At 36.2% G+C, this 23284-nt stretch overlaps 1 protein-coding gene across 1 annotated transcript; it reads left to right on the top strand.

Moving 5' to 3' along the window:
* Positions 1 to 21966, top strand: LOC123557193 (vacuolar protein-sorting-associated protein 36-like). Its single transcript, XM_045348507.2, has 13 exons — positions 1 to 156; positions 4208 to 4276; positions 5297 to 5367; positions 7510 to 7624; positions 9125 to 9205; positions 10847 to 10963; positions 11567 to 11644; positions 13185 to 13319; positions 14067 to 14132; positions 17000 to 17064; positions 19133 to 19217; positions 19892 to 19968; positions 21441 to 21966. Exons 1-13 carry the CDS (start codon positions 61 to 63, stop codon positions 21532 to 21534), a joined length of 1149 nt encoding a protein of 382 aa, XP_045204442.1. The 5' UTR covers positions 1 to 60; the 3' UTR covers positions 21535 to 21966.
* The last annotated feature ends 1318 nt before the right edge of the window (positions 21967 to 23284 follow it).

Below are 23284 nucleotides of genomic sequence, written 5' to 3'. Positions count from 1 at the left end.
ATTTAACTATGAGTTTCAGAGTGCCACCTGTCGTCACTTCCAAGAATTACAAATGTAAACATGAACAGATTTCAGTGGGGTGAAACAACAGCTGATCTTGGAGAAATTCATGTTACAAGCCAGACTGGGGTTGCTTTATATGATGGAGAAGATAAGGTACGTATTGAAATGAGGTGTCATGGCAGATAAAGTCCATGCCGGGTACAGTGGCGGAATGCTTGACAGACAGATTCGTCCGAAAGACAGTTCGATCCCACTCAGACTTGCGGAAATTAGTGGGTCCGACGGACATGACCGGAAAATTTTGACGTGGTCCGCCGTTTCTTAATCCAGATGCGGTTCGACTGACCGGCATTCATCGTACGTACCCCGAGAACGTGCATAAAATACTCGCAAGGGTGTCATGCAGTATTTATAGATAGATAATGTCAACAACTCGGACAACACATCAAAATGGCGTCACTGATTATGATTGATGCTGGGGCTGATCCGGGAATTTTTAAGATATGTAAATTAACGCCCCACATGAAAAGAAAAACAAGTTATTTAGCAACATTTAGTGATTACAGTAATGCTTTGGTGAGCTTAAAAGGTAAAGACAGAATAGGTGAAATGTACAACTTTATTATTTATTAGCAACATTGCATTAAAACATTTGCCCTTTTCTGGAATACAATAATGCACAGAACATTTCATCTCATTTTTGCATGTCGCTATCTATCTCAGAGTCAGAGGATTCACTTGCATCATTTTTATTTCTTTTCACCCCTATACCAAACAATGTTTTCTGACCCGGCATTGTAACAAAATTTGAAACTGATTGAAATTTTGCAGAGAAATACTTAAGGTAAGGCCACATCAAGAGCATTGTAAAATTACTCAAAGAATTATGATTAAGACTAACTTTAACTTTTTATACGCCCGTTTGAAAAAACGGGACGTATTATGGGAATGCCCCGGCAGGCGGGCGGCGTCCACAGACTTTGTCCGGAGCATATCTTCTACATGCATGAAGGGATTTTGATGAAACTTGGCACAGTTGTTCACCATCATGAGACGGAGTGTCATGCGCAAGAACCAGGTCCCTAGGTCTAAGGTCAAGGTCACACTTAGAGGTCAAAGGTCAAATTCAAGAATGTCTTTGTCCGGAGCATATCTTCTTCATGCATAGAGGGATTTTGATGATAGTTGGCACAATTGTTCATCATCATGAGAAGGAGTGTCATGCGCAAGAACCAGGTCCCTAGGTCTAAGGTCAAGGTCACACTTAGAGGTCAAAGGATACAAAAATGAAAACTTTGTCCGGAGCATTTCTTCTTCTTGCATAGAGGGATTTTGATATAACTTGGCACAAATGTTCACCACCATGAGGCGGAGTGTCATGCGCAAGAACCAGGTCTCTAAGTCTAAGGTCAAGGTCACACTTAGAGGTCAAAGGATACAAGAATGAAAACCTTGTCCGGAGCATTTCTTCTTCTTGCATAGAGGGATTTTGATATAACTTGGCACAAATGTTCACCACCACGAGACATAGTGTCATGCGCAAGAACCATGTCCCTAGGTCTAAGGTCAAGGTCACACTTAGAGGCCAAAGGTCAGATACAAGAATGACTTTGTCCGAAGCATTTCTTCATGCATGGAGGGATTTTGATGTAACTTGACACAATTATACACCATCATGAGACGAAGTGTCATGCGCAGTTCCCTTCTTTAGAATTACTTCCCGTTGTTGTTACTATAAATAGCTTATATTGTAACTTTTTCATTACTAGTCGTAGGGAAAAATCGAGACCACTTTTCTGTAGTACAACATGCATGCTACATCCAATTTTGAGGTGTATTTTGACCAGTCTCTACCTGGTAAAGATTTTTCGGAGGACTTACAATTTTTTTTTTTTTTTTTTTTTTTTTTTTTTTTTTAAAGATTAACTTCCCTTAGTTGTTACTATAAATAACTTATATTGTAACTTTTTTATAATTGACCGTAGGGAAAAACCAAGACCACTTTTCTGTGGTACAACATAGATGTTACTTTCCAATTTTAGTGTATTAGGTATCTTACTGGTAAGGATTTTTGTAGACTTAAAACAAACCTACAGTTATTACTATACAACCACAAAATTAAAATTCCATTTGCAAATACAGGTGCTAGAGTAAAGAAATTTGCTGTGACGGGCGTATATTGTGACATTCTTGCACTCTTGTTTTAAAATGCTTTTTAATTTTGCCCCGTAAGTAGTATGTGAGTAAACAATCGAAATTACTTCAAACACTTTATAAACTATCAGTTATCCATCAGCGATTGTCACCTATGCAAAACACACAATCACATGTTATTTGCATAGGTAAGACACTTGCTGCCATGTCTCGCGGTGTAAGGCAAACGGGCAGTGCTGATTGGCTATACGCGCCAACCGATGACAAGCAAGTAACTCTGCCCACTAATATCGCTCAAAGTCAAACCTTGTGTATTTGAAGGCGTTTGTAAACAATTAATTACAGAGTTAAACTTTGCATCCCACTGCAGAAACTTGTGTCCAGGGACTCCCAAGCTTTAATAAACATTGATTTTCGTATACTGAGACCAATTATGCCTATGGGGACGCCAAATTCGGCGTTTCCGAGAACCCTGGGCTACCTTTACTTGTTTTCAAAATGTTTATTAGTATTTTATGACATATTTGTTGTCAGCTTATTTCTATTTAGAAATAAATATTATAGATATTTATATTATTTTTGCATAACTGGAAAACACTCGCAAACACCAGGTCCTTAGAACTGTGTTCAAATGCTTAAAGTATTTTGTGTTCAATAATTCTATTATTACCAAATGGATATGATTCAAACTTAAAATAGTTATTCCACATAATCACGCACGTCATATGACACAATGGCCATTACTTTTGTGCCTATATTTCATGAATTATGCCCCCTTTTTGCTTACAGTTTCAGTTTAATTTTGGTGCTTTTTCACCATATCGGACATAATATCTCTTAAGTTACTAAAATTGAATTGATTCAAACTTAAAATGGTTGTTTCTCATCATCACCCATGCCATATGAGACAAGATCCACAATGTTAGCACCAATATGTTATGAGTTATGCCCCCTTTTTTAATTTTACTTAGAATTTCAGGTTCAAGTAGTGATGTACTTTTGTTCTATCTCAGTTATTACTAAATATATTTGATTCAAACTTAAAAGTAATTATTTCACATTATAAGTGACATGATATGACATATAGTGCATGACTGTTGCAGAAAGTTTGCATGAATTATGTCTGTTTTATACTTGTTAGATATTTTGGTACCCTTTATCTTTAGCTCTGTTATTACTTAATACATTTGACATAGACTTAAGCTATTGTCCAATATCTTGTTTCACATTGGAGTCATAAAACACTCCAGTGACAGCTCCAGCTTCCTCAGATGTGCCGAGTTTCACTATCCAGTATCGAAATAGGAGAGCACACTGTTTTCTGTGACAGGTCTTGTATTTAGGACTACCCCTAAGATATTGTTTGATCACTTGTTATTATGATTTTTTTTCCCTGGGTGTTATTATGCATTTAAAAATGGCCCAAAATTATAATAATGTAATGAAATAATTTTAATGAGATGCTACCGCAGAGTGAGATAAGCTAATAAAAAAGATGAAAGAATATCATCTAAATATCTTATTACTATTGTTTACTTTTAACCTTTAGCCTGCTGGTGGCAAGTGATTCTGCCTTTGCGACCAGTGCAGACCAAGATCAGCCTGCATATCTGTGCAGTCTGATCATGGTCTGCACTGTTCGCTATTCAGTCAGTAAATTTTCAGTAAACACCCCTTCGAATAATAAATGGTATTGCCCAAATTGAATGATGGACCAGTCCATTATAAAAGTTTAGCAGGATAAGGGTTAAACATACCGGATTTCATAATAACCTCAACACTTGAGTCGCAGTTTTTAAGCAATATTATACTCCTCTGTGTAAATATTTCATAGCTCATAGATTTTAGGAAGGTGCAGAAATGGCTGACCCAATTTCAGAATAATTTCAGACATTTTCATCATGTGACCAGACCTTATACCAAAATTGTTCAAGCCAGCTGTAAAAAATTGTGAGTGATCTAGGGCTGTCTTGGCCCATTTTACTTAGCAGTAACGACTAAATCAGAAAAAAGAAATTTTATTTTACTTATTTTTTGCCTTGTCTTTCAGACCAATTTTGTTGGTGGTGTTTTGAGTCTTACAAGTCATAGGTTGCTATGGAGAGATAGCCATGCCAAGGTATGCGTAAATTTTTTTTTTTAATATTTTGCATTTTGTTCTATATTTTCTCATTGTTAAAGTCACTTAATCCTGTTTTATATCGACACAATTTTAAACCCACTCATTCACAATTAGGTGTAATATTCTAATAGATTTTGCTTTAGAATGCTTGTCTGATATTGAAAAATGATGAAAGAATTGAATACTGATATACATTATTTGTAAAAAATCTTGATTTTGTAGAATGTTGATTATACGTTCGTCATTTCAAGTGTTACAGACATTTACTAGCAACTCCATTTCCACACATTATTATTGTTCTTTGTACAGATACTTTAAAAAAATCTTAGAATAACTTTACACAAAAATAGCTGCTTCAGCATATTTTGAGAGGACAAGATTAGAAATGCGAACAAGTTGGTTTAAGTCAGTGCTTTTGACTTAAAATTTTACGGCTTGTTCTGAGAGATACTAGACTAAAAGTGTGATATTGACAATTATGACGTAATGATTTTACAACATTTTCGGGGGAAATGCAGCAATTTGAAGTTTAACCCGAGTGATCTTTTTAGCCTTCTCAACATTTTATTAGAACTACTTCGTGTGTTTTTTCATTTCCTTTGAAAGATAAAAAATCAGGTAGTTTAGGTAAATTGATTCGCAGTAAGGTATAATCTCCAAAGTAATGAAACATTTGGCTTAATAAAAGTTTATACTGCAGGACACAATTCTATAACATTGGTGAAAATTGGCAAAAACATTAGAATGATGATTGTACTCTTACCTCCGTAATGTAGTACTGTGAAATCATTTAATTTCGTGGGCATGAAATTTCGTGGTTTTGGTCAAAACGGCAATTTCGTGGGGATATGAATTCATGGATTTCAACTTTTGAACTTAAAATGAATGGGAATTTTACTTGTTCGTTAGGATTAAATTTTGTGGATTGACTCAACCATGAAATCCACGAAAATTAGTCCCCCACGAATATTAATGATTTCACAGTATATTTTTCCACCAGTGATATTTACATTTCAGACATCGGCTTTATGTATACCATTATCACTTGTTGTATATCTAGAGGAACAACCATCAGGATTTGCAAAGAGGTAATAGATAGGGCTGTAGCTCATTGAAAATCTTTGATTGATATGCTGTGAATGTATTTAATTTTGTGGCCTCAAAATTAGGGCAAAAATGGTTATTCCATGGAATATAAATTCGCAGATTTTAACTTTTGAAAATTTCTGTAGAATTAAATACATTTATTCTAACCTATGAAATAAATTTTATTTTTTTTTTCATTGTGAATCATTAAAATATAACAATACATATATCTGATAACTTCACAGGGAAAAATATGAAGTAGTTGATATTTGTTTGTTTCAGTGTAAGTTCGAAAAACCTTTCCTGGAGTGAACACCGGACATAATATTTTCGACAGTGGCCGAGCTGGCAAAGCCACAAATGAAAACTTAAAATTCTGGTGTTCAAAAGTGAAAGGTATTTTGATCTTACAAAAAAGTCATGTGAAACAAGCAAAATTTCTTTTTATTTTGTGTCATTTCAATTGTTGTTATCAAATTATACATAACGCTTATTGCTTGTAAAGTCATAAGCAAAATCATGACATCATGAGTTTAATATGTAGAAAAGTTGAATTATTTTTCTAGATTTTGAGAATTCTTCTATTATATTGTAATATGGTGGTCAACGAGTGCATGCCTTTATGATTTTATTGGTATTTATGTACTTATCGCATAGTGCGGCAATTTTCCTTTGATCTTTGCAGCATGTTATACATAGTAACACACATTATTACTACAAAACTGTGCTGATATCTTACAAAACTGTTGCGATATATATCAACACGGAAATCTCTATGGAGTTTCATAAGAAAAAAAGTGTTCCGATATATATCAGCACAGTAAAACTGTTCCGATATATATCGGAACACTTTTTCTCTATTGAGGTCCTATCAAGGGAGTATAATTTTTTCCTTTCAAAGAAAAGATGATTTTAGCTCCAATTTACAGTTCACAGAGAAAGAATTGTCACAAACACCTACATTTATAAAGTAAAAGAATAAATAAACTAGAATATTTAAAAAACTTGATAGTTATTGCCAAATTCAGAAATACATGAAATATATGAAATTCTGAGATTTCTCAAATGTTTCTTTTTCTTTGATTTTTTTTACAAACAAAACAACAAGTTTTACAATATGTCTGGCCAATGAAATGAAAAGATTTAAAACCAATGCAGAAATTTGTTGGGTACTTTTATCTGGGGAACACATTTTCTAAAACAAAAGTTTTAGTGTTTCAGTCAGCGAGGCGCAGAAAGGGAATCAAAATAGTAAAAATAATAATAAACAAATTTAAATGAAAATAATATATAAATTTTAATGATAAACTATGCGATAAAACAGTTATAATATGTGGTGCTCGTGTGTTACCAGGATATATCAGAGCTAGGGGTACATCTCGTTATTTTTCTCTTCACATATCTGTCTCGGCCTACCGGCCTCGACGATATGTGCAGAGAAAAATACCCTCGATGTACCCCTAGCTCTGATATATCCTGGTAACACACTCTCACACATACTATAACTATTATTTAATGTATCTTTATTGATATACATTTTGGAAAGAATTTCTGGTTAATTTTAATTCATATTCTTTCGGGGTCAAGTGTAGTTCCGTACACATGTAGTAGTGAAAAATTACAAAAACTGAAAATTACAAAATAATTAATATAATTCACCTTTATTCTTCAGTTATCCACTGGTAAGCATGAAATATATATATTTTAAAGGTTGCTTTGGGCCCCACGTGGGTAAAAGTTTTGGTTAAAACTGTTGAAGAGAAATGAATTAAAAAAGAAAAAATAGGTTGTTTTACATTTAATATCTTAAGATTTTGTGTTGTGAACACCAGATCTTATATTTGTCAAAATGGCTGTTTCACTGGTGAAAATACTGTGTTCAGTGTTCACTGGTTGAAAGATACCTCTGTCTTACACCACAACAAAAACATCCCTCTATAAGATATATTGGATGCATGTCATTATTGTGTTTCGATAATCAATCTGCAAAAAGAAACATTTAATAAATATTTTCATTTGGACACAGTCTAACCATACTTTTGCTAGCTCTGGGGTACAGATTTGACCTTGTTTAAGAGTGAAACTATATTAGTATGTTTATGTGTTGCAAGACAAAAATTTCATATTATATCTCTGATTTCCAGTGCAAAGATTATTGTACATCTACAAGAGCCTGTGCCAGGCCATCCAGCGGGACCTATATCTTACAGTAAACACAGCTATATCAGACTGTCCTTCAGGGAAAGTGGCGCTCCAGAGGTAAGTCACATGTATATTTAAAGATAGTAAAATGTCTTTAATAAAAAAGTCTACTATTTAAAATTAACAGTAAATATGAAACAATACAGAGAAACAATCATCTTGTGAACTGTCACCAAGAGGTGGAACCAGATTCTGTATGGCATTATACCCCCACATATAAATTACATGGAGGCTTTATTGGAGTTGCACATGTCCATCAGCCTTTCCATCTGTCTGCCATTTTTGCTCGGTTATTCTTAACATTTTGGAATAATTTCATAAAGCTAATATCAATCGTTAACCTCACCAAGAAGATTCGCATAGCGCACAACCCAGGTCACCAGGACCTATGTCAAGGTCACACTTGGAGGTCAAAGGTTGGATAGTGTGCTCCATATTATTTTGACTGTTTTCACGAAACTAACATCAGTTACTTACATATCAATATGACCTGCTGAACATGCAACACAGATCATTAGGTTCACTGTCAAGGTCACTCTTGAAGATCAGAATTCATATAGCTTATCTTCGTATCTGCTCCAAAATGCCTAATCCACTTTGAAGATTTTCATAAAACTAACATTTGTTTACCAAGATGCCATTCAGAGCGCACAACCAAGGTCAATAGGTCCAAGGTCAAAGTCACCTGTAGAGGTCAAAGATAACATTGCTTAAAGTGTGTTTACTCCATATCTGCTTAACTGCTTGAAGGATTTTCATAAAACTGGCATTATTTGTTAACCTCATCAAGACAACATGCAGAATACACACCCCAGATCGGGGTTGCCGTGGCAGAGTGATTAAGGTCTCTGACTTCAAATCACTTTCCCCTCATCGATGTGGGTTTGAGCCTCACTCGGGGCTTTGAATTCTTCTTGTGAGGAAGCAATCCAGCTGGTTTACGGAAGGTCGGTGATTCTACCGAGGTGCCCGCCCATGATGAAATAATGCATGGAGGGGCACCTGGGGTCTTCCTCCACCTTCAAAGCTGGAAAGTCGCCATATAACCCATAATATTGTGTCGGTGCGACGTTAAACCCAACAAAACAAACAATGCAGGTCACTAGTTCAAAGGTCAAACATGAAGGTCAAAGGTCATGATCACAACTTTTTACTTTCCCGGTACCAAAGCAGCATCCGAGATATTAATCACATGAAGTGATTGCTGTAGTTTTACAAATATTTTTAAAATAAAACACCCTAGTTTATTAGGACCTATGATGGTTTTGAAGAAAAATATAACAGGTGACCCCAACAAATATAACTAAAAGTTTCTTTTTCAAACTTTGTTGCCTGGTCATTTTTCCTTTGACTATGTAGAACACTTTAAAGACATCTACCTGTACATCCCCCACCAGGCACTATTTATGGTGAGGTATGTGCCATTATTTTCTTGTTGTTTAAAATTGTATATTTAAACTTCAGTATTTAAAAAAAAAATTAGAGTTTATATCATTGTCAACAATATGGTGTATTTACTTAACATCAATAATGGTTAAAGTGCTTTGCTGTGTTCAGTTTTTCAGATATTTTAACCAGATGTTACAAGAGAAGAAATGGGAAGAAAAAGTACTTCCGCCATCAAGACCTGGAGCTCAGGTAATTATTATCAAAGAATACAGATAGATTTAAAAAATATTTTGTAGAGAATATTGAAATCTCGAGTCTGCCACATTGTATAATATGCCAGTCCACCTAGAAGTATTGAAGTCTGAAATTGCTAGGTTTAATGCATCAGAATTCCTTCAAATGTCCACAATAGTGTGATATATTGTTTTATACACCTGCAGAGTGTACACCATCATGTGTCTAAATTTTAAGTCTGTCCTGTTGTTTTATACACCAGTCCTTTGCACTGACAAGTATCTAAATTTCAAGCCTGGCGTGTTGTTTTATACACCTGTCCTTTACACCGACGAGTATCTAAATTTCAAGTCTGTTATGTTGTTTATATTCATGTACACCAACAAGTGTCTAAATCTCAAGTCTGTCATGTTGTTTTATACTCCTGTACAACGACAAGTGTCTAAATCTCAAGTCTGTCATGTTATTTTATACTCCTGTACAGCGACAAGTGTCTAAATCTCAAGTCTGTCATGTTGTTTTATACTCCTGTACAGCGACAAGTGTCTAAATCTCAAGTCTGTCATGTTGTTTAATACTCCTATACAACAAGTGTCTAAATCTCAAGTCTGTCATGTTGTTTTATACTCCTATACAACGACAAGTGTCTAAATCTCAAGTCTGTCATGTTGTTTTATACTCCTATACAACGACAAGTGTCTAAATCTCAAGTCTGTCATGTTGTTTTATACTCTTATACAACGACAAGTGTCTAAATCTGAACTCTGTCATGTTGTGTATTCTCCTGTACACCAACAGGTATCTAAATCTCAGGTCTGTAATGTTGTTTTATACATTAGTCCTGTACACCAACAGGTATCTAAATCTCAAGTCTGTCATGTTGTTTATACACCTATACTCCGACTTGTTAATACTCCTGTACACCAACAAGTATCTAAATCTCAAGTCTGTCATGTTGTTTTTACTCCTGTACACCAACAAGTTCCTAAATCTCAGGTCTATCATGTTGTTTTATACACCAGTCCTGTATACTGACAGGTATCTAAATCTTAAGTCTGGCATGTTGTTTATACTCCAGTCCTGTACACTGATGAATATTTAAATCTCACTTCTGTCATGTTGTTTTATACACCTGTCCTGTACACAGATGAGTGTCTAAATCTCAAGTATGTCATGTTTTATACACCTGTCCTGTACATCAACAAGTATCTGAGTCTCAAGACTGTCTTGTTGTTTATACTCCTGTACCCCAACAAGTGTCTAAGTCTCAAGTCTGTCATGTTGTTTTATACACCTGTCCTGTACATCAACAAGTATCTAAATCTCAGGTCTGTCGTGTTGTTTAATACACCATTTGTATAGAAAATGGAAGATCGCCATGATGTTTTATGTACCAACAGGCCTCCTTATTGTTATTGTCATATTTCATTACTGATACTGTTATTTCTAGCTGTCAGGTCTCAACCCAGTAGTGTATCCAGGAATTTTTTCCTAATGAGTTCAGATACTTGGCTATTTAACCACTAGGGCTGATGCTATTGTAGTTCAGTTCCTGCATCTTAACTTTGAAACTGTTAAATCAGACAATAAACACTGTGAAGGCCTTGAGTAATTGAATAGTAAATGGTAAACTTAGAACTTGAATATTCTCTGTAGGGAGGCCGTCATCGCCCAGGGATTGTTGGAATAGAAAGATCTATACAACAGAAACAGAAGCAAACAGATTCTTCAATCAACCAGTCATTTCAAGATCTCAAGAAACTCATGGGGAAGGTAAGTTTGTAGGTTACATAGCCATCTTTGCTCTGATATCTATGTGTAGGAGAAAAAGGGAGATAATAACGTAAAATTTAAATGGCTTCAGGAGTTTAAAATACCTCCACTGAACAAAACATAGTGAGTGAATTTGATCTGCAGCCAGACTGTGATACAGGAACTGTGACTGGGCATGTTTTTGATCCAAGGTACTTTCGTATGTTTTGTTTACTAAAGATAGCAGCCAAGTGATACTTCATCCTTTTTCCAGCAGTATTTTACTCATATAAGCAACATGTTTTATTGTGCCTTTTATAAAATCAGTATCACCTTTGATTTACTCGTTCAGTTTTAATTTTCACATTAATAATTTTCTGAATTTGTCATATTCACGTTTCTTACATTTTTCCGCCATCTTTTAAATATAAGAACCACTGATTTGGGTTGGTTTAACCAGAGAAACTTGATGATGTCCCTTTAGCCAAACTAAAGTCAGTTCGATCACACTTCAGTCGGACTATAGATGGCTAGTGACCGAATTCTCTCAGATTTTGAAAGCAGATTTAGTTTACGTATTTATTCTACATCTTGCTTTCAACTTTCTTCTTTCTTTGCTTTAAGGCACAAGAAATGGTGACACTGTCAAAATCTATAGTGTCCAAGATCAAGGACAGGCAAGGTGAAATCACAGAGGACGAGGTATTTTTACACTCTTAGTATATTTATTGTGTCTGTAATTTTGTCATACATGTATGTAGCTTTTACTGGTGGAATAAACTTTAGATCCTGTCAGTATGTAATGATAAAATCTTTAATTAATGGAGCTAACATGCAAAGTGTACATAGCATAGATATGACATGCATACTTACTGTGAAATCATCTAATTTCGTGGGCATGAAATTTCATGGTTTTGGTCAAAATGGCAATTCCGTGGGGATATGAATTCATTGATTTCAACTTTTGATCATAAAATAAAGGGAATTTTACTTGTTCGTTGGGATTAAATTTCGTCGAATGACTCAACCACGAAATCCACGAAAATTAGTCCCCCACGAATATTAATGATTTCACAGTATTTTCAGCATGGTCTTCAGTTAACAATGTTAAACAACAAAAGAGTACATGTATAAATACATGTAGAATTTCACAGTTATTTACTAAAAAAAACCCCAAACATTATATAATGAATATATATTAAAAATGCATTCAACAGACAGTTGCATGTATTAAAGAAGAGAGAAAAACTACAAATGACAACAAAAACAAGTAAACAACATCAGTATCATTAATAAAGGAATAAAATTTGAAACAATCGCCCCCAAACATCAGTATTAGAAATTTTCAATGTATTTGTATGGTACCATAAAATTTCATGATTTTGGCCAAATTGGCTATTTCATTTGGGACATGTATTTGTTGATTTCTGAACTTATGGACAAACTATATGAGAATATAATTGTGCATTGGTATTTAATTACATTGATTTATCCATCCAGGTAGTCCCTGAAAAGATGTCATTCATCTTACAAATATATTCAAATCCTTAGATTTCTTTGATTAAATTTTATGTGAGAGGTTTCTCTGTTTTAAAGTAAACTTGAATTTGGTATTTTTTCCAGTGTTTTAGTTTTTGTTGGGTTTTAAGTCACTTCAACACAATTTTACATCATATGGCAACTTTCTAACTTTTGGTGGATGAAGAAGACTCAGTGTGCCCCTTTGCACATTGTTCCAGGCATGGGCAGGCATTTTTGTGGAACTAACAACTTTTTGTAAGCAAGCTGGATGGCTTCCTTACATGAAAGAATTCTACACTTCAAGCTAGGTTTTGAACCCACAGTAGTGAGAAGTGATTTGATGTAAGAGACTTTGACCACGCGGCCATGGAGGCCTCTTTCCATAGTTAAATGACCGACATGAATTGTATATCCTTTGAAGGTTTAGATCATCTGATAGGGGTCTCCGTGACTGAGTGGTTAAGGTCGCCATATGGCCTGTAATTGTGTTGGTGTGGCGTTATAAGCAACAAAAAAATAACCCCAAAAAACAAAGATCATCTGATGTTTATTTGGGAAAATATTCCTCTGTGCTTAGTATACAAGTATGTAGGATATAAATTCAAAAATATACATTGTACATGCAATGCTAATTTTATTTTGCTCTATCTTAGACTGTGTTACAGCACTTTGAAAGAAATACAGTTTGAGTGTATGAATCTTTTTTCTCTCTCTTTTTCAGACTGTAAAGTTTAAAGCCTATTTGCTGAGCATGGGTATACCAAATCCTGTGACAAGGGAAACCCATGGTACTGGGGACAAATATTACCATGAATTAGCTAGAGAACTTGCCAAAGTGCTAGATAAACCTATTAAAGTAACTATGCCAAATGTTTATTCTGGCTGACATTCTGTTTACAGAACCACAAATGTTCATGATCTGTTGGTGAAATTAGTATATTTCTTTCTGAGACCTCTGACTCTGACTTTGTATTCAGCTTACAGTAGTCATTTTTAGTAGGTTCATTAACCCTAATTAACTGATAAAAGGGGTGCTTACCAAAAAGGTACTGACTGAATGGCGAACGGTGCAGGTCTTGATCAGACTGCATGGATGTGCAGGCTGATCATGATCTACACTGGTTGCAGAGGCAGAATCAGTCGTGTCCAGCATGATAAGGGTTAAAAACTGTACAACAAGTTTTGTAGGATCTGTTTTGCACAACTCTGTGTGCAGATACAATAAGTGTTGAAATAAAATGTAGATATTAAATAGAGCAAAATCAATTAGTTTCTTGAGCACTGAATTTTTTTGTGGTTTTGGCAAAAATGATAATTTCATAGGGATGTGAATCTGTGGATTTCAAATTGTAAAGATAAGATAAATAGAAAGTCTGCCTATTAGTACTGATATGACTTGTGGATTGATGAGGTCCAATTATCATTGAAAATTAATCCATGAATATTACATTATGTTGAAACGGCTGATAAAGTATTATAAATAATGCCCATGCGTTTTAGTAATATTGTTTTCAATGGGTTCTAAAGTGAGACCATAGGTTTTCCATCTATTATTTATACATATTTCCTACATATATTACCCATGTTGTTACTGTTGTTTCAGGAGTGTGGTGGGATGATGACATTAACTGATGTATATTGTAGGGTTAACAGAGCAAGAGGGATGGAGGTATTCTTCTTAAAGCTGCAGATCTTTCTCTTGATACTAGGCCCAGCATAGAAAAAGTATTTGTTGTGTCTGACTAATCTGCCAATAATGTCCCTACCAAAACATTTTTATGCCCCTGAAGGGAGGCATATAGTTTTTGAACCGTCTGTCGGTCTGTCAGTCTGTCTGTCGGTCTGTCAGTCTGTCCGCAATTTTCGTGTCCGGTCCATATCTTTGTCATCGATGGATGGATTTTCAAATAACTTGACATGAATGTGTACCATAGTAAGATGACGTGTCGCGCGCAAGACCCAGGTCTGCAGCTCAAAGGTCAAGGTCACACTTAGACGTTAAAGGATAGTGCATTGATGGGCGTGTCCAGTCCATATCTTTGTCATCCATGGATGGATTTTCAAATAAATTGGCATGAATGTGTACCACAGTAAGACGATGTGTCGCGCGCAAGACCCAGGTCCGTAGCTCAAAGGTCAAGGTCACACTTAGACGTTAAAGGATAGTGCATTGATGGGCGTGTCCGGTCCATATCTTTGTCATCCATGGATGGATTTTCAAATAACTTGGCATGAATGTGTACCACAGTAAGACGACGTGTCGCACGTAAGACCCAGGTCCGTAGCTCAAAGGTCAAGGTCACACTTAGACGTTAAAGGTCATTTTTCATAATAGTGCATTGATGGGCGTGTCCGGTCCATATCTTTGTCATTCATGCATGGATTTTAAAATAACTACGCATGAATGTGTGGCACAGTAAGACGACGTGTCGCGCGCAAGACCCAGCTCCATAGGTCAGAGGTCCTAAACTCTAACATCGGCCATAACTATTCATTCAAAGTGCCATCAGGGGCATGTGTCATCCTATGGAGACAGCTCTTGTTTGATCTCGGCTTTGGTTTGTTACTGAGATTCAGCTTGATAGTTAGATGAACTCGAAACATTAACCGAATTTAAGAAGTTGAAAAAGTCTTATATTGTACATAAAATTCAAGCAGAAGTTATCTTTCTTGGTTATTTCAGTAGGTCTGATGCCTAGGACGCTTTGTGTGAAGTTTAAATCAATACATATAGTTATTACTGAGGTACAGCTTGATAGTTGTACTGGCTGGCGACCATCAAATTCAGATGACTACCAAACTGGACAGTCCCGTAAACACTTTATTTTGGTCTTGCTTTTTTGTTTACGATCAAATGGACCCTTGATTTTCAACAACACAACGAAGTTACAACGGATAAATTTAAGTATTTTACAAGAAATGCTACATTTCATTTCGTCTGCACTGACGAAGCATGTTTACATGTTGGGGGAAGTCGGCAGTGGCGCGGTGCGCATGCGCAGTATTTCTGTAGGGTCCCGCCTTTAAATCTAAAGACCCCATGCAAATTTTAGGTAAGCAGACAAGACATTTAGTAAACACTTAAACGGGGGAAGTACAGCTTTGATAATATAGTGCATGATTTTAATACACCCTCAAACACATTTTATATCAAAATATCCTCCTCGAAAAGTGAAATTTTAAAAGATTTAGTCGGGAGAGATACGATCAAATTTATCAATTCAAGAGAGGTAATTTGTACAATTCTATGACTCACACTGTACAACTACTTTCCCTTGGTTGAAAGTAAAGTTAAATTTAATGCTGAGCGTAAATTGAAAACCAAGAGTGACAACTCGCTGTCCATAAACATGGTACTGTACTTTGACCTTAAAACAATGGGAGGAGAACCTAGCTTTGTTCACGTGAAATTTTAACGACTAGATATATCTATTTCCCGAGTTATCGTGAAAAATATTCCAAAAGTGTCCGGTTGTAGGACCCTAGCCAGTACACAAAACTTAACTAATTTTTTTATGCTGAAAAAGGGCAAAAATTTGTATTGCATTCAACAAGGAGTTAGATAAACATCTCTATAGCCTAGGTGGTAGAGGGCCCACTTCAAGTGCTGGAGGTAATGGGTTAACTTCCTGGCTGTGTCATTCAAAAATTGTGAAAAATGGTACAAGCAGCTTCCTTGCTTGATGCTCAGCATTTAGAGGATAGTACTAGGACTGGTCATCCTGGTATTAGTACTATGTGACTTGGTGGGGTATCATATTGTGAGTCTGTGTCTGTGCTCAGTGCTACAAGTAGACACTGTCATTGATATGACTGAAAAATAAAATGCTGAAAAAAAACAACGCTAAATCTGAACACGCATTTTATGTAAAAAGATAAAATATCACAAGAGTCTCTTTCAGTAATAGTTTAACTACTGAAATGTGTTAAGTGTAATTTAAGAAATATTTTAACATAAGCCCTAATGCCAGTTTGCTTTTTCTATACCTGTATTTTTCACCACAATATTATTGACTGTAAGAGAAAAGAAAATTATTAGAAAAATCACTTATTACCGGTAATAAATAACGACTTCTGAAATCCTGGGCTGGATCACAGCAAACAAGTACCATGTTTTTTTTATGGATGCGTAATACATATTGCTTTCACAAAAGAAGCTCAATTTTTTTTAGATTATTACAGAAACATTTCCTCATAAAAATCACTAAGTATAGAGTATACTAGATGTTGATCAATTACCTTCTCTTTAATAACTTAAATTTCTTCAAGAGAAATGGAGTTTTCCCCTTGAAATGGTTAAAATGGTAAAAACATTGAATATCTTTGACATAAAATTTCATGGTTTCACTTAAAACTGCTATTTCATGAGGTCATGAATTGTCACATTTAAAAAGGAAATAAACGGAAATCTGATTAGTTTGTTGCCATTTGATTCTGGTTATCGACAGAACTTAGATATCGGAGAAAATAGTCCCAAAGGAACGGTCATAATAATTTGGCAGTACAAGTAATCAGAAACAATTGTTTGTATTTCAGTTGCTGTCACCGGAAGATTTACTCAATGCTTGTGAGATGTTTGAATATCTGAGATTGCCAATTAGGTACATAAATCACGTCCATTTACTGTATTTACTGCGGGGGTTAAAATTACTGCTTAGATTTTCTAAAACTGAGTCATTCAGGCATAAGATTATCAAGTCAGCTGTGCAGATCTATCAGAAAACAGATTTATTAGTCATGTACAGTTGAAACTCGATGTCTTGAACTACTTATCTCAATTTTCCTGTTATCCTGTTTTTCCAAGTCATTTTTCGGACAACACAAGCACAAAATATCATTTTAAGTCGAATTTCGGTTATCTTGAAGTAAAACGCTCAATCCCTTGGAATTTGAGATACAGATTTTCGACTAGAATTATCTGCATAAATTTTAGGTCCTTATAGTAACTGTTACGTAACACTTAACTTACATGGACATTTTTATGCCCCCGAAGGGAGGCATATAGTTTTTGAACTGTCTCAGTCTGTCGGTCTGTCAGTCTGTCCGCAGTTTTCGTGTCCGGTCCATATCTTTGTCATCCATGGATGGATTTTCAAATAACTTTGCATGAATGTGTACCACAGTAAGACGACTTGTCGTGTGCAAGACCCAGGTCCGTAGCTAAAAGGTCAAGGTCACACTTAGACGTTAAAGGTCATTTTTCATGATAGTGCATTCGTGTCCGGTCCATATCTTTGTCATCCATGGATGGATTTTCAAATTACTTGGCATGAATGTGTACCACAGTAAGACGACGTGTTGCGCGCAAGGACAAGGTCCGTAGCTAAAAGGTCAAGGTCACACTTAGACGTTAAAAGTCATTTTTCATGATAGTGCATTCGTGTCCGGTCCATATCTTTGTCATCCATGGATGGATTTTCAAATAATTCGGCATGAATGTGTACCACAGTAAGACGACGTCTTGCGCGCAAGACCCAGGTCCGTAGCTCAAAGGTCATGGTCACACTTAGACGTTAAAGGTCATTTTTCATGATAGTGCATTCATGTCCGGTCCATATCTTTGTCATCCATGGATGGATTTTCAAATAACTTGGCATGAATGTGTACCACAGTAAGACGACATGTCGCGTGCAACACCCAGGTTCGTAGCTCAAAGGTCAAGGTCACACTTAGACGTTAAAGGTCATATTTCATGATAGTGCATTGATGGGCGTGTCCGGTCCATATCTTTGTCATTCATGCATGGATTTTAAAATTATTGGGCATGAATGTGTACCACAGTAAGACGACGTGTCGCGCGCAAGACCCAGGTCCGTAGCTCAAAGGTCCTAAACTCTAACATCGGCCATAACTATTCATTCAAAGTGCCATCGGGGGCATGTGTCATCCTGTGGAGACAGCTCTTGTTCCAGTTCAAATAATTCCAGGGACAACCAATGCTAAATTAGAAAACCTTGAAAAGATCTCTCATGAACCACTGAATAGAACTTCAGCAAACTTAATATATTGCATCTTTAGATGGACCTTCTAAAAGTTTTCTGTAAACACCTTTGCTTGGAAACTGACTGCCTTTACTGACCCTACAGAAAAAAGTAGATAATTCTTCAAATATCTTTTTCCCATTAGTGCACTTTTACTGTTCCAGTACAATAAAATGCAATAAAATAGATAAAACATTAACAGTAGTCTTCTGGCTGTTATCTTTCCAATTCATGTAACCTGTTGTCAACCTCTGACACAGCTGTAGGAACTGTTACATAAACACTTGGCACTGAAGTGGTCAAACTACCGAAATATAGTACATTGATGTAAACATGCAATTTAAAGGTTTTTACACTGAATGGATGTTAAGGCTTTTATAATTGAGCCGTGCCATGAGAAAACCAACATAGTGGGTTTGCGACCAGCATGGATCCAGACCAGCCTGCGCATCCGCGCAGTCTGGTCAGCATCCATGCTGTTCGCTAACAGTCTCTCCAATTCCAACAGGCTTTAAAAGCGAACAGCATGGATCCTGACCAGACTGCGCGGATGCGCAGGCTGGTCTGGATCCATGCTGGTCGCAAACCCACTATGTTGGTTTTCTCATGGCACGGCTCAATTATTTCATCTAATGGCTTTTATTATTGTTCATCGTCTCTATGTAGATAAACATTATGTCTTTGATAGGTTTCGGACATTTGATAGTGGTGTGAAGGTATTACAGTCATCTACACATAGTGAAGAAGAGGTTATAAAGAAAACAACAAGTGCTGTAAGTATTTTTACTTCACCTGAACCAAATGTTTGGGATTAGATATTGATAAAGGGTAGTTCAGGGCCTCGAAAATTTAGAGATCTGAAGCTGAAATCAGGCTCTCCTTCACTTCAGATGGAACTACTGCACCCAGCATATTTATACACAGTTCAGTATTCATAAAATGCACTTTAAAGTAGGACAATTAATGTATTATCCAATAAAAATAATTTCCATTTTAGCTCGACTATTCGGAGAATGGTGAGAGCTACTACTCACCTGGGGTGTCATTGTCGGCATTGATGGCACACCTTGTTTAAACTTTTGCTTGCAAGTTATATCTTTGTAACAATTACATATATTGGGTTGAAACTTCACACAAGACTTTCTAGTCATGAAACACAATAATACAGCTAAGTTAGATAACTCTTGGTTGAATTTAATACAAATTAGGGCCCTTTTTCAGCTAAGAAAATTTGTGTAAAGTTTTGCATGCTAATATCAAGCAGTATCTTGGTAATAATGTATTATGATTTCTGCTATTGTAGTCTTGGCTTTAACAAGTTTGTTCACTGCTTAGTCAAAGCCCAAACCCTTTTCAGGGTAGACTAAGGTACAGACGTCAATCAAATATAAACAAGTTAAAATTTGATTAAACTTAATGGAAGGTTCATGAAAATTTTATATTGCAGGTGGAAGAAAAAGGATCTTTGACGGCAGAGGAACTAGCCCAGCTTATTGGTCTGTCTGTGATATTGTCTAAGGAAAGGTTTGTGCCGAGTTCATAAGTCCTGCTCTTCCCTTTTTGATCAGCTCTTAATGTTACCTTTGTTATTTTGTATTCTGTGTTTCTTTCGTGGATTAAGAGCAGTTTTCGATAATTATGTAAGGGACCTCTGTGACCATGTTGATAAGGCTGATGACTCCAGATCACTTGCCCTTCACCTTGCTCTGGGTGTAGAAGTCTTAATTGTGAGAAAGCCATCCAGCTGGCTTATGGAAGGTTGGTGGTACTACCTACTCCTGCTAGAAATAATGCCTAAAGGGGCACCAGATGAAGGGACACATGAAAATATGGAGTCACCGTATGACCTATACTTCCGTTAGTGAGAGGTATACACAACAAAAATTGATCTTCAGTTCAGAACATCTTCACAAAATGCAATTATTCTGTCACATTTTTAGCTCACCTGAGCACGAAGTGCTCAAAGGTGAGCTTTTGTGATCACCTTGTGTCTGTCCATCCGTCAGTCGTCAACAATTTGACTGTTAACACTCTAGAGGTCACAATTTTGGCCCAATCTTAATGAAACTTGGTCAGAATGTTACCCTCAATAAAATCTTGGACGAGTTCGATATTGGGTCATCTGGGTTGAAAAACTAGGTCACCAGGTCAAATCAAAGGAAAAGCTTGTTAACACTTGAGGTCACAGTTTTGGCCCAATCTTAACCAGGTCAAATCAAAGGAAAAGCTTGTAAACACTCTAGCAGTCACAATTTTGGCCCAATCTTAATGAAACTTGGTCAGAATGTTACCCTCAATAAAATCTTGGACGAGTGCGATATAGGAGCATCGGGGGTCAAAAACTAGGTCACCAGGTCAAATCAAAGGAAAAGCTTGTTAACACTGTAGAGGCCACATTTATGACTGTATCTTCATGAATCTTAGTCAGAATGTTAATCTTGATGGTCTCAAGGTCCAGTTTGAATCTGGGTCATGTAGGATCAAAAACTAGGTCACCAGGTCAAATCAAAGGAAAAGTTAGTTAACACTGTAGAGGCCACATTCATGAACATATCTTAATGGAACTTGGTCAGAATGTTGATCTTGATGATCTATAGGTCAAGTTCAGATCTGGGTCAGGTGAAGTCAGAAACTAGGTCACTAGGTCAAATCAAAGGAAAAGCTTGTTAACACTCTAGAGGCCACATTTATGACTGTATCTTCATGAAACTTAGTCAGAATGTTAATCTTGATGATCTTTTGGTCATCTTCGAATCTGGGTCATGTGGGGTCAAAAACTAGGTCACTGGGTCAAATCAAAGGAAAAGCTAGTTAACACTTTAGATACCACATTTACGACCATATCTAAATGAAACTTGGTCAGAATGTTAATCTTGATAATCTTTAGGTCAATAGGTCAGGTGAGCAATACAGGGCTTTCATGGCCCTCTTGTTAAGAAAATATTCTAATTTGAGAGAAAATGAAACTGTTCAATATGCCTTGTTATGTTTTACAGATTACTACTAACAGAGAGGGTAGGAGGCGTATGTAGAGATGATTCTGAAGAAGGACTTAGATTTTACCCTAATTTATTTCTTACAAAAACCTGAAAGGACAAGTGTACTGTAGAACAGACATTTTTTGTGTCACATTAACTTTACGATTGGATAGCAGCTTTACATCGTTGCTAAGAATTTTTTGGTTTGGTGTATTGTTGAAGATAGTGACGATTAATTTGCAAATCAGTGTTAAATTTTGCTTTATTCACAAGTACACTGCAAAGGTGATTTCTTACTGGACTTATATACAGGAAAGTACTTCCAGAATAAGTAATAGACCATGTAACAGTGTTAAAGTTTGTTAGAAATTAGTGGTTGAATATTTCAGAAGAGTTTTAGTGGCGTCACTTGAATGGGAAAGGTGTATGCAGAAAATTAATGATTGCATGTTTGTAATAAATCAGATTCAAACCTGGATATCGTGCAATAGTTTTTGTATACTTTTGTACATACATACATTAAATAAAATAAACACTAAATGCACTTTGTGTTCAGTGACTGTTTTTAGCTCACCTGAGCCAAAGGCTCATGGTGAGCTTTTGTGACTGCTCAGTGTCCGTCGTGTCCGTCTACATTTTCTAATAAAAATCTTCTTTTGGAAAACCACTGGGCAGAATTACACCAAATTTCACAGGAATGATCCTTGGGTGGTCCCCTTTCAAAATTGTTCAAAGAATTGAATTCCATGCAGAACTTTGGTTGCCATGGTAGCCAAAAGGAAATACTTTAAAAATCTTCTTGTCCAAAACCGCAAGGCATAGAGCCTTGAAATTTGGCATGTGACATCATCTAATGGTCCTTTTTGAAGGTTGTTCAAATTGTGCCCCTGGAATGAAAAGAGGGCCCACCTCGGGGTCCCAAGTTTTACATAGACTTATATAGGAAAAAACTTTAAAAATCTTCTTGTCTAAACCACAAGACCTAGGCCTTTGATATTTGGTATGTAGCATTGCCTGGTGGACCTCTAACACGGTTGTTCAAATTATGCCCCAGGGGTGAAAAGAGGCCCCACCCTGAGGGTCTCGTGTTATACGAGTTATTTAGGAAAAAATACTTCAAAAATTATCAGATCATATTTACTAGACTGTTTAATTATAATTACCTGATGACTCCAAGTGATTAGGAGTCACCTTACTGTGACCTTGACCTACTTTAATGTTTTTCAAGATAAAGCCTTTAAATTTGGAAGACATGTACAGTTTTGCACGCCGATCTTAAAACTGACATTCAGTGACCATGAATACTACCTACTTTCTTAATTTTAGCATCAGTTTGCCATTTGAAACGTGGCTCATATTACTTGGGTGAGCGATTCAGGGTCATCATGACCATCTTGTTTAGGTAAAGCATCTGCAAAAATTCTTCTTCTACATATCAACTACTTTTCAAGTGACAGGCCATCACTTGACTCGCATTGATGGAGGTTCAAAACCTTGCTTGTGGTGTAGAATTCTTCAGGTGAGGAAGCTGTTCATATGACTTAACGGGCGGTTGTTCGACTCGGGTGCCTGCCCATGCAGAAAATTTGGCAAAGGAACCTTGGGTGTTCCTCTGCCATTAAAAACGGAAAAGTTGTTGTATGACCTTAATTGTGTTGGTGCAACTGTAAACTCAAGAAAGACATCTAAAAACTCAAACTTGCCACTAACAGTCGCCTAAAACTTTGATACAGTTACATTGAAATACTGGATGTAGCCTAGTGCAGAGATGAATAAAACAGCAAAATTATTGGATTTCCGGAAGTCAAGCATTACACCTAGCCAGCTCTAGGAGATAACCACAAAATAAAAGTTAACAAGAA

This window comes from Mercenaria mercenaria, chromosome 5 (assembly GCF_021730395.1).
Source record: "Mercenaria mercenaria strain notata chromosome 5, MADL_Memer_1, whole genome shotgun sequence".
Taxonomy (NCBI): Eukaryota; Metazoa; Mollusca; class Bivalvia; order Venerida; family Veneridae; genus Mercenaria; species Mercenaria mercenaria.
Note: the sequence above shows the minus strand (reverse complement) of the source record. Positions and strands in the feature narration are given on the sequence as shown.

Bases quoted from the DNA above. Each gene is read 5' to 3' on its own strand.
- LOC123557193 (XM_045348507.2), top strand. From the start codon at position 61: ATGAACAGATTTCAGTGGGGTGAAACAACAGCTGATCTTGGAGAAATT. The intron at 9,206-10,846 runs GTAATTATTATC...TATTCTCTGTAG, and splicing joins CATCAAGACCTGGAGCTCAG to GGAGGCCGTCATCGCCCAGG. The intron at 14,133-16,999 runs GTATTCTTCTTA...TTTGTATTTCAG, and splicing joins ACAGAGCAAGAGGGATGGAG to TTGCTGTCACCGGAAGATTT.